A 14,805-nucleotide genomic window follows, 5' to 3' on the forward strand; every position below is an offset into this window, starting at 1 on the left:
GTTTTGAATGTCATCATTTTTTTGAGGGTCGGTGTGGACTAGTCGGGCCAAATGGCCTGTTTCCACACTGTAGGCATTCTAAGATCTATGGCTGATCCTCTTTCTCAAAGCCATATTCCTGCCTTCTCCCCATTCTCTTCAAGCTGTTAAAATGCAAAACAATTATCTCTCTCTTGTTTTCTTGAATATATTCAGTTCCTTATCCTCCACAGCCTTCAGTGGTAGAGAATTCCACAGGTTGACCACCCTCTGAGTGAAGAAATGTTTCCTCATCTCAGTCCGAAATGGTCAACCCTGTATCCCCCTGAGCCTGTGTCCCCTGGTTCCAGACTCCCAACCAGGGGAAACCTCCTCCCTGCCCAGCCCAGTTACAATTTTATATGTTTCAATCAGATCCCCTCTCATCGTTCTGAACACGAGGGAGTCCATAGCCAGGCGAGTTGGAGAGTGGGAGGAGAGTTGAGAAGAAATGTTTTCACCCAGAGGGTGGTGAGAGTCTGAACCTCACTGCCTGAAAGGCTGGTTGAGTCAGAAACTCTCGTGACAATTGGAGCAGTGTTTAGATATTCCCTTGTGTTGCTGTAGCCTCCAGGGTAATGGGCCAAGAGCTGGAGGATGGGATTAGTGTCATCAGATCTTTGTTTACCAGCACAGACACAATGGGCCAAATGGCCTCATTCAGTGCTGTTCACATCAATGACTCTGAGACAGAGAGAGTGAGATAGAAAGAGAGAGAAGAGGAAGTATGAGGACGTGGCTCTCTCTGCCTGATGCCATTTACATACTGAGGAACACCCAGTCAGACTCTCACAGGCTGCAGCTTTATAAAGCAGAGCCCAGTGAAGGGAGAGTTTATCAGGAACCAGGCACAGGGACAGGAGCACACACCATGATTTCACACATCCAGCTGATCTGGCCCCTGGCATTCTGTGTCGCAGGTACAAATCTCTCTCCTTCCACCTTGAATCTTTCGCTGCTCTCCATTTCACTCCAATTCCACTGACTTGTGATTGAAGGGAAAATGCTGAAACCAGAGGAATGCTCAGTGTCTCCAACAATCTCTCATTTGACCGGCTCTTTCTGTGACAGTTCTGACTTCACTGTGTTTCTCTTTGACCCCTCAGGTATCAGTGGGGACATCAGCATGACCCAGTCTCCCCCGGTGCTGTCAGTGGGACGGGACCAGACCGCAACACTCACCTGTACGGCCAGTCAATCTGTTAGCAACTATGTTAACTGGTACCAGCAGCGAGAAGGTCAGAAACCCTCTCTCCTGATCTATCGTGCAACAACTCGATTCACAGGAGTCTCCGAGCGATTCACCGGCAGTGGATCAGGGACCAGTTTCACCCTGACAATCAGCAACGTTCAGAATGAAGATGTCGCTGACTATTACTGTCAGCAAGGTTACAGCTGGCCTTACACGTTCGGTAAAGGAACCAAGCTCAGACTGAGTAAGTAAACCTCAATCCTCTGTTATTAACCCTGTCAATACTGAAACACACTTTCTAAAATACAGTTACTGATTTGTTGAAGGTGTTAGTGGGAAGCTGCAGTGAATGAAATGGTTGATTGAGGAGCACTGTGTCTAACAGGGTGTCCAGCTGTATTTCTTTACTTTCATGCCCTCTTTAAAAAAAGCAAGATATAAGTCAGTCAGTTTTACTCACTGTGTGGAGGAGCTCTGTCCATTTGCAGCCTGTGGTCCCATTCCTGCAGCATGGAGTGAAATCAGTGAGTAGCCTCCTGCCAGTCTCAGTGTGACGGACACGGGGCAGAGTTTGATGTGAGCTCTGGCTCCCTGTCCCAGTCTCTGATCTCACTGACCTCAGCAGCAGCAGCAGCAGCAGCAGCACAGTGAGACACCGAGCTCCCACCTCCCCCAGCTTTAACTCTGCTCAATCACACAATCACAGAATTGTTACAGTGCACAAGGAGGCCATTCCATCCATCCTGTCTGGACTAGCTCTCTGAATGAGCAATTCACTGAGTGTCATTCTCCTGCCTTCTCCCTGTCACCCTGCATATTGTTCCTTTTCAGATAACAGTCTCATTCCCTTCGGAATGTTTCAATTGAAGCTGCCTCCACCACACTCTCAGGCAGTGCATTCCACACCTTAACCACCCACTGGCTGAAAATGTTTTCCCTCATCTCACTTTTCTTACTTTTTCAATTACTTTCAATCTGTGGCCTCTCGGTCTCAATCCTTTCACAAGTGGAATCATTTTCTCCCTATTTACTCTGTTCCAGGCCCCTCCTGATTTTGAATTTCTGGAACAATTCTCCTCGCTGCCTTCTCCAAAGACTTGAAGGTGCAGGGGTTGGACTGGGGTGGACAAAATTAAAAATCACACAACACCAGGTTATAGTCCAACAGAGGGTTTATTTGGAAGCACTAGCTTTCGGAGCGCCCCTCCTTCATCAAATGGTTGTCAGCGGTGCTCCAAAAGCTAGTGCTTCCACATTAACCTGTTGGACTATAACCTGATGTTGTGTGATCTGTAACTTTCTCCAAAGAAGGCAGTCCCAAATTCTCCAATCTATCTTCATAACTGATATTCCTCATCCCTGGAATGATCTTTGTGCATAAGTTTGCCAGCTCTACAAAACATTCACCTCCTTCCTGCATTATTCACATTATTTATGTCCCTCATGATTTTATAAACCTCTATAAGGTCACTCCTCAGCCTCCAGCACTTCAGGGTAAAAGATCTCAGCTTTTCCAGCCTCTAATGGTCACGGAGTCATACAGCGTGGAAACAGATCTTTCAGTCTAACTTCTCCATGCTAACTAGATATCCAAAACTGACCTCATCCCATTTGCCAGCATTTAACCCACATTCCTCTAAACCCTTCCTATTCATGTACCCATCCAAACATCTTTTAAATGCTATAATTGTATCCGTCTCCAACACTTTCTCTGACAGCTCGATCCGTACACGCACCACCCTCTGTGTGACAAGTTACCCCTCAGGTCCCTTTTGCATCTTTTGCCTCCCATCTTAAACCTGTACCCTCGAGTTTTAGATTCCCTTTCCCAAGGCAAAGACCTGGGATATACACCCTGTCCATGCCTGTCATGGTTTTATAAACATCTATACGGCCACCCCTCAGTCTCCGATCCTGCAGGAAAAATAATCTTCCGACAGTTCAAACCCTCCAGTTCCAGGCAACATCCATGTAAATCTTTTCTGAAGAATTTTAAGTTTAACAGCATCCTTCCTATCACAGGATGATCAGAATTGTTCACATTATTCCCAAATTTCCTGTACAGCTGCAAATGATGTCCCAACTCTGATACTTAGTGCAGTGATCAATAAAGGCAAGTATACCCAACACCTTCTTCATCTCCCTGTCTCCCTGTGACTCCACTGTCAAGGAATAATGCCCCTGCCCCTGCCCCTGCCCCTGCACCCTGAGGTCACTTTGTTGAGCAACACCCCACAGGGCCCCACCATTAACAGTACAAGTCCTGCCCTGGTTTGATTTTCCAAAATGCAACATCTCACATTTATCTAAATTGAACTCCATTTGTCACACGTTTAGATCAGAGCGGTGCTGGAAAAGCACAGCAGGTCAGGCAATTTCCGAGGAGCAGGAAAATTGCCGTTTCAGGCAAAAGCCCTTTATCTGGATTCCTCTAGCCGAAAAGTCGATTTTTCTGCTCCTCGGATGCTGCCTGACATGCTGTGCTTTTCCAGCACCATTCTGATCTAAACTCTGATTTCCAGCATCTACAGTCTGCACTTTTGTCCATTTGCCACAACTCTGCCCATTTCCCCAAATGATCAAGGTCCCACTGTACTCTCAGATAGCCTTCTTCACTATCCACTGTACCAATTTTGGTGTCATTTAAAAACTCGCCATAATTCCTATATTCACATCCAAATCATTTATTTAAATGATGAAAAGCCATGGACCCAGCACCAATCCTTGTGGCACACAGCTGACATCTGATCTCCAATCTGAAAAGCAACCCCTTACCACCACTCTCTGACTCCTATCTTGAAGTCATTTTTTTACCCAAATGGCTAGCTCCCCCTGGATCCCATGTGGCCTAACCTTACTAATCAGTCTATCATGTGGAACCTTGTCAAATGCTTTGCTGAAGTCCATATAGACAGTGTCTACTATTCTGCCTACATCAATCTTCTCTTCAAACAACCTTAATCATGTTAGTGAGACACGATTACCATGCACAAAACTGCATTGATTGTCCAAATGCATGTAAATCCTGTCCCTCAGAATTCACTCCAATAACTTACCCAGCAATGACATCAGGCTCACTGGTTTATAGTTCCCTGGCTTTTCCTTAAACAATGGCTAACATTAGCCAACCTCTCTGGTTCTCCAGAACCTCACTCATGGCTGTCAATCAGAAACATACCTCAGCAAGGGGTCCAGCAATCTCTTTCCTAGCTTTCGACAATGTCCTGGGATACACCTGATCAGGTCTTGGAGATTTATCTACCGTCTTGCACTTTAAGAAATCCTCTTCTGTAATGTGGACTTGTGTCAAGACATTACTATTTACTTCCAAAGTTCCCAAATTTCCATGTCTTTCTCCATGATAAATACTGACCTGGAATATTCATTTAAGACCTAAACCATTTCCTGTGGACCCACCCAGAGGTACATTGTTCATCTTCATGGGGCCCTATTCTCTCTCTAGTTACTCTTTTGCCCTTTTCTTATTTACCATAATTCTACCACTTTTGCCCTTGAGTAAGTTCAGGAATTGTTTGCCCTCCTTCAAATGTATCTCGACTATACCTGGTCCACATCCTCTACTATTCTTTTCAGGACTTTCCTGCCAACCTTTGATCCCACTTTATTCAGATCCAATACATCCATATCCTATAGAAGCTGGCATTTCCCCAGTGAAGATGTTTGACCCTGAAAAGGCCTTTGTTCTTTTTTACCATCACCCTCAACTTTGTGATACAATGATCACTCTTCCTTAAGTGTCCTCTCACTGACACTTGATCCACTTGGTCCTCCTCATTCCCAAGATCCAGATCTCGCAGAGCCTCCTTTCTCATTGGACTGGAAACCTGCGGCTGGAGAAAATTCACATGGACACACTCTCACGACTCTGGCCCCTCTGTCCTTCACACTGCTACTACCCCAGTCTATATTCAGAAATTAAAGACATTCCACGCTCCCCCCCCAAAAAAAAATAATGACTATTATATTTGCAGGTCTCTGTAAATTCCTTGCAAATGTAGTCCTCTAAATCCATCCCACTGGGTGGTAACTTATTGACTGCACTAATGATTCTGTGGACATTGGTGTTCCTCTCTGACAGTTCCTCCTGACTCCCACAGCCCTGCCAAGTTAGTTTAAACCCTCTCCAACAGCACGAGTAGATCACCTCAAAGGAGCTCAGTGCCAGCTCTGTTCAGGAGCAGCGCTGTCTGGTCTATCCAGGTCCCATCTCACCCAGACCCAGTCCCAATGTCACAAGAATCTAAAACCCTCCCTCCTGGATCCTCTTTCCAGCCCCACAGACACTTGTGTTATCCTCCTGCTCCTCTTGTCACTTGCCTGGGGCACTGGGAGTAATCTGAAGATTTCTACCTTTGAGTTCCTGATGTTAATTCTCTCCAGCGCCCCCTAAATTCTAATTGCAGGACTACATCCTTTTCTCCCTCTGTCACTGGGACCGATGTGGACCAAAACTGCTGCCTGTTCCCCTCTCCCCTCAGGGTGCTTTGCAGTCGCTTAGTGACATTCTTCACCCTGGCACCAGGGAGACAACACGCCATCCTGGATTCCCATCTGCAGCTGCAGAAACACCTATCGATGCCCTCACTCTCAAATCTCCTTTCACGATCAGTCTTCCTTACACTAACCCCCCTCCCCCCCACCCCACCACCACCCCCCCAACAATATAGCTGAGTCACCAGTGGTGCCATGGACTTGGCTCTGGATGCACTCCCCAGATGAACCATCATTCTCATCAGGATTCCAAACTGAATCCTGGTTGGAGAGTGGGATGCATTCAGGGGATTCCTCTACTAGCTGCCTGGTCCTTTTGGACTGTCTGCTGCTCCCCCATTCCCTCACTCCCTGCATATTCTGAAGCTGCGGAGTGACCACATCTAGAAACGTGTTCTCCATGGAGCTCTCAGCCTCACGGACGGTCCGCACTGACACCAGCTGCTGCTCAAGCTCCGAAATCCGGAGCTTCAACTGCTGTCAATGACCACACTTCCTGTACTCATAGTATTCCAGGAGCTAGGAAGCATTCTGAAATTCCCACATGGATGCATTCTCTCTCCACTCTTTGGTTATCTCTTGGCAAAGTTCTGATGACAAACAGCTCCAGCAGGGCTCACAGTCCAGTGGGTTCAGTGTTCCAGGGTTTTGGGGAAACTCACCAGAAGTCTTTAAGAAATAGGAGCAGAAATCAGCCATTCAGCCCATTGAATCTGCTCTGCCATTTGATCTTGGCAGATATGCTTCTCACCCCCATTCTTCTGCGTTCAATCCCCTTTACAATCACAAACCTATCTATCTCTGTCTTAAATACACTCAGTGACTTGGCCTCCCCTGCCCTCTGTCGCTGTGAGTTCCACAGATTCACCACCCTCTGGCTGAAGAAAGTCCTCATCTCAGCTCGAAAGGGTCGGCCCTTCATTCTGAGGCTGTGCCTTGGTTACTGAGTCTCTCCTGATTATGGAAAAATCTTCTCCCCATCCACTCTATCCAGGCCTATCAGTATTCTGTAAATTTCAATAAGATCCCTTCTCATCCTTCTAAACTCCATCGAGTACAGACCCAGAGTCCTCAAGCACGCCTCATATGACAAGGCTTTCATTCCCAGGATCATTCTTGTAAACCCCTCCAATGCCAGCACATTGTTTCTTAGAATAGGGGTCCCAAATCTGCTCACAATATTCCAAATTCAGTCTGATGAGACTCTTACACAGCCTCAGCAGTACATCTCTGCTCTTGTATCCTGGCCCTATTGAAATGAATGCTATTATTTCATTTGCCTTCCCAAGCACAAACTGGACCTGCCTGTTAACCTGAAGAGAAACCTGAATGTGGTTTGTGCTTTAGATTTCCAAAGGCTTTCCTCATTTAGCAAACCATCTTTGCATCTCTTCTTCCTCCCAAAGTGCACACCCTCACACTGTCACACATTATATTCTATCTGCCACTTCTTTGCCCACTCTCTGAGCCTATCGAGGAGCTTTTACAGCCTTCCCACTTCCTCAACACTACCTGTCCCTCCACCTACCTCATGTCACGAGCAACAATGTCTTCATTTACTTCATCCAGATTGTTAATGTATAACGTGAATAGTTATGGTCCTAACATTGACACCTGCAGAACTCTGCTCATCACCAGCGGCCATTCTTCCTCACGCTCTGCTTTATGCCAACCTGCCAGTCCTCAGTCCATGTCAGTACATTGCCCCTAACACTGTGGGCGCTTATCTTATGTCAAATGCCTTCTGAAAATCCAAATAGATTACTTCCTCGGACTCTCCTTTGTCTGACTGGCTCATTGCCTCCTCAAAGAATTCTAACAGATTTGCCAGGCATGACGTCTCCTTGATGAAGCTATTGCACTTCCAATCCTCTGCAATTTCATCATTAAATTGAAGTCTAAAACCTTACCAACATCTGAGTCCTGGCTAACTGGCCTATCATGTCCCATCTTCCACCTCCCTCCCTTCTTAAACAGGGGTGGTATGTGAGCCATTTTCCTGTCCCTTGCCCCCACCAAATCCGTCCCCATCTCACCTCCATACCCTGACTCCATTGATTCCTGAAAGATCATCACCAATGCCTCCACAATCTCCTCAGTGATCTCCTTCAGAACACACGGGTGTAGTTCGTCCAGTCTGGGTGCGTTATCCACATTCAGACCTTCCAGCTTCCCCAGTACCTCCTCCTTAGTGATGGCCACTGCACTCCCATCCGACCCCTGACAGTCTTGAATTACTGGGACACTGCAGGTGTTTTCCATGGTGCAGACTGATGCAAAGTATCTATTCAATTCCTCTGCTATTCCTAATTTTCCTGTTATTCTTTCTCCAGCCTCACTTTCCAGTGATCCATAGTCTATTTTTGACTCCCTCTTCCTTTTTATACACCTGATAAAACTCCTGCAATCTTCTTTTATATGACTGGCTAGATAACTCCCACATTTCACATTCTCCACCCTTAATGCTTTTTCAGTTATCCTCTGCAGGTTTTAAAAGGCTTCCTAATCCTCGGGCTTCCCACTATTCTCCACCACATTGTGTGCTTTTTCTTTTGCTTTTCTGCTGTCCTTGACCTCCCTCACCAGCCATGGTTGCCTTGTTCTCCCCTGAGTATGTTTCTTCTTTTTTGGGATGAATTCCTGCTCTGCTTCCTGAATTACCCCCAGAAACTCTGCTGTTTGCTGCCCCACCATCTTACCTGCTCGGCTCCCCTTCCAACCAACTCTGGCCAGCTCCTTCCTCATGTCTTTGGAGTTACCTTTACTCAACTGAAATACTGTTCAATCTGATTGCAGCTTCTCTCTCAAACTACAGGGGAATTCTATCGTATTATTGTCATGTATCCATTGGGATACTTTCACCTTAAACTCACTAATCAAGTTTTCCTCGTTACACATCACTGAATCCAGACCTGCCTGTTCCATCATGGCTCAACCACAAGCTGCTCCAAAATCCATCTCGTCGACATTCCGCGAAATCCTTTCCTTGAGCCGCGCTACGCAGTCCACCTATCCATTGAGGTCTGCCCTGATACTTTGTGTATGACTTTTCTGTCTCCTGATTGATTTCCTTCCCCACACCCTGATTACTGCTTGGAGACCTGGACATAACTTGCATCAGATTCTTTGTTTATTGCAGTTCCTCAACTCTACCCACACAGATTCTACACCTTCTGACTCTCCATCACTTCTTGCCATAGATTTAATTTCATTTCTCACTAACAAGGCAACACTTGTCCCTCTGCCCATCTGCCTGTCCTTTTGATGGGACATGTATCCTTGAATATTTAGTTCCCAGCCTGGATCCCCTTACAGCCATGTCTCTGTGATACCCATAACACCGTACCTGCCAGTTTCAATCTGCACTACAATCTCATTGTGTATACTGTGTGCATTTAAGTACAACACCCTCAGTCCTGCATTGACTGCCCTCCTTCTCATCATTGTCCCCTTATCTGCTGTGCTTTATGTTCGATTCCTGATCCTTTCTGTACTCACTGTCCTTTTACATCTTCTAGAAACTTGAATAACCTTTCCTGAGCCCTCCTCCACTTTAACTAGTTTAAATTCCTTAGAAACTCAATTTACCTCAATGTGTGGCATCACTATTACTCCCTTACTCGGAATGCTTTGTGCATTTAGATACAACCTCTGTAAGTTTGTACTATTATTGATTTTCCCTGCACTTTCATGGTTCCTTTGATGTTCAAAACTTCCATCCCTTTCTTTTATTTTTTGGTAACAATCAATCCCATCACTAACCGGCAATCCTACCTTCTCCTTTACCTTCCATTTTCTCATTTTCCATCCAACTGAACCAAATTCCTTTCTCTTTGGGTTGAGTTCAGGCCAATATTTATCGTTGAGCCAACATCATTATTACTCTTTGATCTCATTGTTTCTAGTGGGATCTTGCTGTGCAGAAACTGGCTGCCACGTTACTGACATTGCAACAGTGACTGCTTGTCAAACAAAACTGTCTGTAAATGTCTTTGGGAGAGCCTGAAGTGTTAAGGGCTGGATTGAAATACAATTAGAGTCAGAGGGATGGACAGCACAGAAACAGACCCTTTGGTCCAACTCGTCCATGCTGATCAGATATCCGAAATTAATCTAGTCCCATTGGCAGCATTTGGCCCATATCCCTCTAACATCTTCCAATTTACATATCCATGCATTTTAAATGGTGTAATTGTACCAGCCTTCACCACCTCCTCTGGTAGCTCATTCCATACATTTAACACCCTCTGAATGAAAACGTTGTCCCTTAGGTCCCTTTTAAATCTTTCCCCTGTCACCTTCAGCCTATGCCCTCCAGTTCTGGACTCCCCCACTCTGGAGTAAAGATCTTCTCTAGTCACCTTATCTATGCTGCTCATGATTTTATAAACCTGGTACGGTCACCCATCAACCTGCAATGATCCAGGGAAAACAGCCCCAGCATATTCAGCCTCTCCCTTTCACGCAAACCCTCCAACCTCGGCAACATCCTTGTAAATTTTTTCTGGATCATTTTAAGGTTCACAACATTTTTCCTACAGCAAGGAGAACTGAATTACACACAGTATTCCACAAGTGCCCTAACCAACGCCCTGTACAGCCGCAACAGCTCCCAACTCCAATACCCAATGCAGTGCCCATTAAAGGAAAGCAAACCAAATGACTTTGTCACTCCCCTACCTTCCTGCAACTTCATCTTCAAGGAACTATTCTTCATGTTTTCGATGAACTGAGAGTCTTTCAGTTGTGAAAGATGCCATTCCATGGCACTATTGGATGAACAGCAGGTAATTTCCCCCTGGTGTCCCTGGTCAATATTTATTCCCCAGTCAAAATCACTCAAAATGTATTTCTCTGCTAATTATCACATGGGGTTTGGGATCTCGCTGTGCACAGTCTGCTGGAAAGATCCAGTGGGACATCCTGAGTTGGGGAAAGGTGGTACACAAATGCAAGTCTTTCTTTAAGGGTTGGAGTCTCCTGATCTGGATCCTCATCCATTGTCTGCGCACTCTCACTTTCCAGGAGTCATGGGGTCATTAGGAGCAGTGACCCTGTCTGACCCTAGGACACTGAGACTCTTTGCAGCCTCACCCTTGAGCTCAGCCCAATAGTGTGCAGCAAGGTTTGAAATATAATCTAGAATCTTCTACACAGACACACAATGTGACTCTTTCATGAAGTGTGTGGATTCGAGTCTGCTCCAATGTTCTTGGATAAAGTTCTCCTGATCTGTGGGTGATCGGAGGTTTGTTAAAGAGATATCGAGCTCCATCCCACTTTCCAGCTCTTGCTCCATAGCTCTGGAGGTTTTGCTGTTTGAAGTGAATATCCAAGTGTTTTTTTCAATATGATGAGGGTTTCGGCCTCTCCCACCCTTTCAGACAGTGAGTCCCACATCCCACCAACCTATGGCTGAAAACAAATACCTTCAACTCCCCTATAATCCTGCCCCCAACTGATTTCAATCTCTCCCCATGGTTATTGCCCTCTGTGCTGGTGGAAATCAGTCCTTCCTACCCACTCTGTCCAGGCCCCTCATCATTTTACACACCACCATCAAATCTCCCCTCAGCCTCCTCTGTTCCAACGAAAACATTCCCAACCAATCCAACCATTCCTTAAAGCTCAAAGTCCCCATTCCAGACAAACTCTTCCTCTGTCCTGGTCTCTCGAGAGATCACATCCTTCCTGTAATGTGGTGACCAGAACCATACACAGGTCTCTCACTGTGCTCTAACTGGGGTTTCATACAGTTCCAGAATAAACAAACTCTTTGCTTTCACAGTCAACCAAAAATGAGATAAGGGAGGTGATGGTCTAATGGTGTTATTGCTGAGCTGTTAATCCAGAGATCCAGGTAATGTTCTGGGGACCAGGGTTAGAATCCAGCAGATGGTGGCATTCAAATTCAATCAAAAAACATCTGCAATTAAGAGACTAATGATGACCATGAAACCATCGTTGATTGTCATGAAAAAGCATCTGATTTCCTTATGTCATTTAGGGAAGGAAACTGCCATCCCTACCATGTGACCCCAGACCCACAGCAATGTGGGTGACTCTAAACTGCCCTTTGGGTGATTAGGGATGGGCAATAAATGCTGCCGATCCAGCAATGCCCTCATTCCATCAAGGGAAGAAGAAAAACAGTTTCTCCCATGTGTCTTCTGGAACCACCTCGCTGACCTGCATTCATTAATCACCATGGCCACATCTTCCAGCTCCACACACATCTGACTTCCAGCTTCAAAATGATGAGAGACATCCCTTCATTATCTGAGAAACAGATAGAAACATCAAACACAGGAGCAGCAGTAGGCCATTCGGCCCTTCAAGCCTGCTCCACTATTCAGTATGATCATGGCTGATCATCCAACACAGATCCCTGTTCCTACTTTCTCCCCACATTCTTTGATCCCTTTAATCCTAAGTATATCTAATTCCTTCATAAATACACATTGCATCTAATTCCCTTTTGCTGGAAAAATGGATGACAATTATTGGGTTGTTATTTTTTGACCAGTATGGACACAATGGGCTGATGGGCCTTTTGGGTCCCTATGACTCTATTGTGATATATTATGAATAACTGGGTACCAAGGGCTGACCCCTGTGGCACCCTAAGTTGTAATTACCTGCCATTCAGAAAAAGACTCATTCTTTCTGTGCTGCCTGCCAACCAGTTCCCAATCCAAGTCTGTACATGAACCCCAATCCTCTTGTTCATTTGGTCTAGATCTGGAAGTCCCACCCTTACTCATTGTGGGAACAGATTCTGAACAGTCTGTCTCATCCTTCGAGGGCTCCCACTGCCCTGACACTGATTTCCCATCATGCCATTGGTTCCGATCCACTTTTACCAAAGCACCGCACAGTTTCATAAAATGAAAACTTTTACACTTGCTCCATGGTTCTCCATTTCCATCCCTACTCTCAATCTCACTGAGTTCTGATCACTGTCACTAAAATGCTCCCACATTGATAGCCCTTCCAGATGCCCACATTCATTCCATAACCGATGGTCCAAAACTGTCCCTTCTCTCTCTGCTGCTTCACCATCACCTTCTCAGGGGCAACTAGGGACGGTAATGAATGCTGGCCCTGCCAGTGACACTCAGATCCCAAGAAGCAATTTGAAAAGTGTCTGTTCTTTTGTTGACTACAAATGTTCAAAAAGATTGTATTGCCAGTGAATATTGTGAGGGTTGAATTCCCTTCAAATGGCAGGGATTAAAACTGTTTCTCTTGCCTTTCAGCCCGTGACAACTCTCAGCCCAAGCTGACCCTGCTGCCCCCCTCCCCGGAGCAGGTCAATGCCAAGGGCACTGCCACCCTGGTGTGCCTTGCCAACCACTTCTATCCCGATGAGCTGGAGGTGCAGTGGAAGAAGGATGGTGCAGTCATTTCGGACGGGGTTCAGACCAGCAACTACCTGCGAGCTTCGGACAGCACCTACAGTGTCAGCAGCCTGCTGACCCTCTCTGGGTCTGACTGGGAGTCCAACGCTCACTTCTCCTGTGCCCTCACCCACGTGACCCTCCCCTCTCCCCTCAGCAAGAGCATCAGGAGATCAGAATGTGTGTAGAGAGTGTGAGACAGTCCACAGAGGAGACACAACTTTAAATAGAACAGGGCTGAGCTGGCAGGACAAAGGTCATTGTCAGCACTGAATTTCAACTCTCTTCCTTCTCAGGACTGCTCAGAGAACCTTCTGAGGTTTGGATGTAAAAGCAGGTCATTGCGACAGTGTCGAGGGAGCTTTACGCTGTGCCAAACCCCATGCTGTCCCTGTTCTGGGAGTGTTTGATGGGGACAGAGTTGACTTGTGATGCCAAGTAAAATCTCTTGAAGTTGCTGAAGACTGTCAGCTGTACAAAACAATGTGAACCTCAGAATTCTCTGCTTCAGTAAACCAGATCTCCTTCCTGCTCAGCCACCAGTTCCAATTTAAGGTTTTGTCACTGTTTAACGGGACAGGATTCTCATGTTATTGAGCAAACCTCCACAAGTGTTTTCCTCAAGCTCCATTGTGGCTGTGAATTTGAACAGCCTCCTCTGTCTGGGCTGTTAATTGCAGGTTTTTTTTCTGTCAATGTGAATATGGAAAAGGGAATAAAGATGAAGATTCAGTCTCTGTTTCTGTGTGCTTTGGAAATAGATGACCTTCCCCGCCCCCCAGTTGATTGACCTGCTGAAATGCAGCCATTGTCAAGATTGGCTGGTTGGCCTGTCAATCAATTACAATCATTAATCATTTCCAAATGATCCCTTTGGTCAGGAATTTATGCAGGTTACAAGATTCCAAAAAGAACAGAAACTGAAAGTTGTTAGGACTCAATAAGTACAATCTGAGGCATTCCCGTTTCACTCTGTTGGTCCAGGCCCGGCTGATGGGATCGCACTGTGCAATCTCTGCTGTCTGTTGGGTAGCAGCTGAAACAATCTTCGGCCAATCACTGACATTGTCAGCTGTGTCTCTCTGAGGTAAAAACAAGGACTGCAGATGCTGGAAACCTGATTCTAGATTAGAGTGGTGCTGGAAAAGCACAGCAGTTCAGGCAGCATCTGAGGAACAGGAAAATTGACATTTCGGGCAAAAGCCCTTAATCAGGAATAGATCTCTATTCTTGATGAAGGGCTTTTGCCCGAAACGTCGATTTTCCTGCTCCTCGGATGCTGCCTGAACTGCTGTGCTTTTCCAGCACCACTCTAATCGAGAATGTGTGCCTCTCTGAGTGCGAGTGTTTAACTTAATGCTGCTTGGAGGGGTCTCTCTCAGTGTGGATTTGTTACTCAGAGAGACACCTACAGGCAGCGTTCAGTAACGCACCCACATTCGGAGACACCTGTCTGCAGCATGGAGTGTGATCATGGTCCTCAGTGCTACCTGTCTCACAGAGTGAGTGTGTTACTCTGTGCTGCCTGTAGGTGTCTCTCTGAGGTATGTGTCTCCAAGCGATGGATTGAGAATGGGTTTTGTGCTGGGGATTGAAGATTAGGCTTTAATCTTCTCAAATCATGAATGGAAAACAGGTCTGCTGATTCAGTCTGAGATGGCAGCTCACTCAGATGGCCAAAGT

At 46.0% G+C, this 14,805-nt stretch overlaps 1 gene segment (V, D, J or C); it reads left to right on the plus strand.

The window, feature by feature from the left end:
* The first annotated feature begins 872 nt into the window (after positions 1–872).
* On the plus strand, positions 873–13,855 carry LOC132818598 (Ig kappa chain V region Mem5-like). The segment is given in 3 exon segments: positions 873–938; positions 1,125–1,454; positions 12,982–13,855. Coding segments are annotated over 3 exon segments (708 nt in total).
* Positions 13,856–14,805: the final 950 nt, after the last annotated feature.

This window comes from Hemiscyllium ocellatum, chromosome 9 (genome assembly GCF_020745735.1).
Source record: "Hemiscyllium ocellatum isolate sHemOce1 chromosome 9, sHemOce1.pat.X.cur, whole genome shotgun sequence".
In the NCBI taxonomy this organism is placed as follows: Eukaryota; Metazoa; Chordata; class Chondrichthyes; order Orectolobiformes; family Hemiscylliidae; genus Hemiscyllium; species Hemiscyllium ocellatum.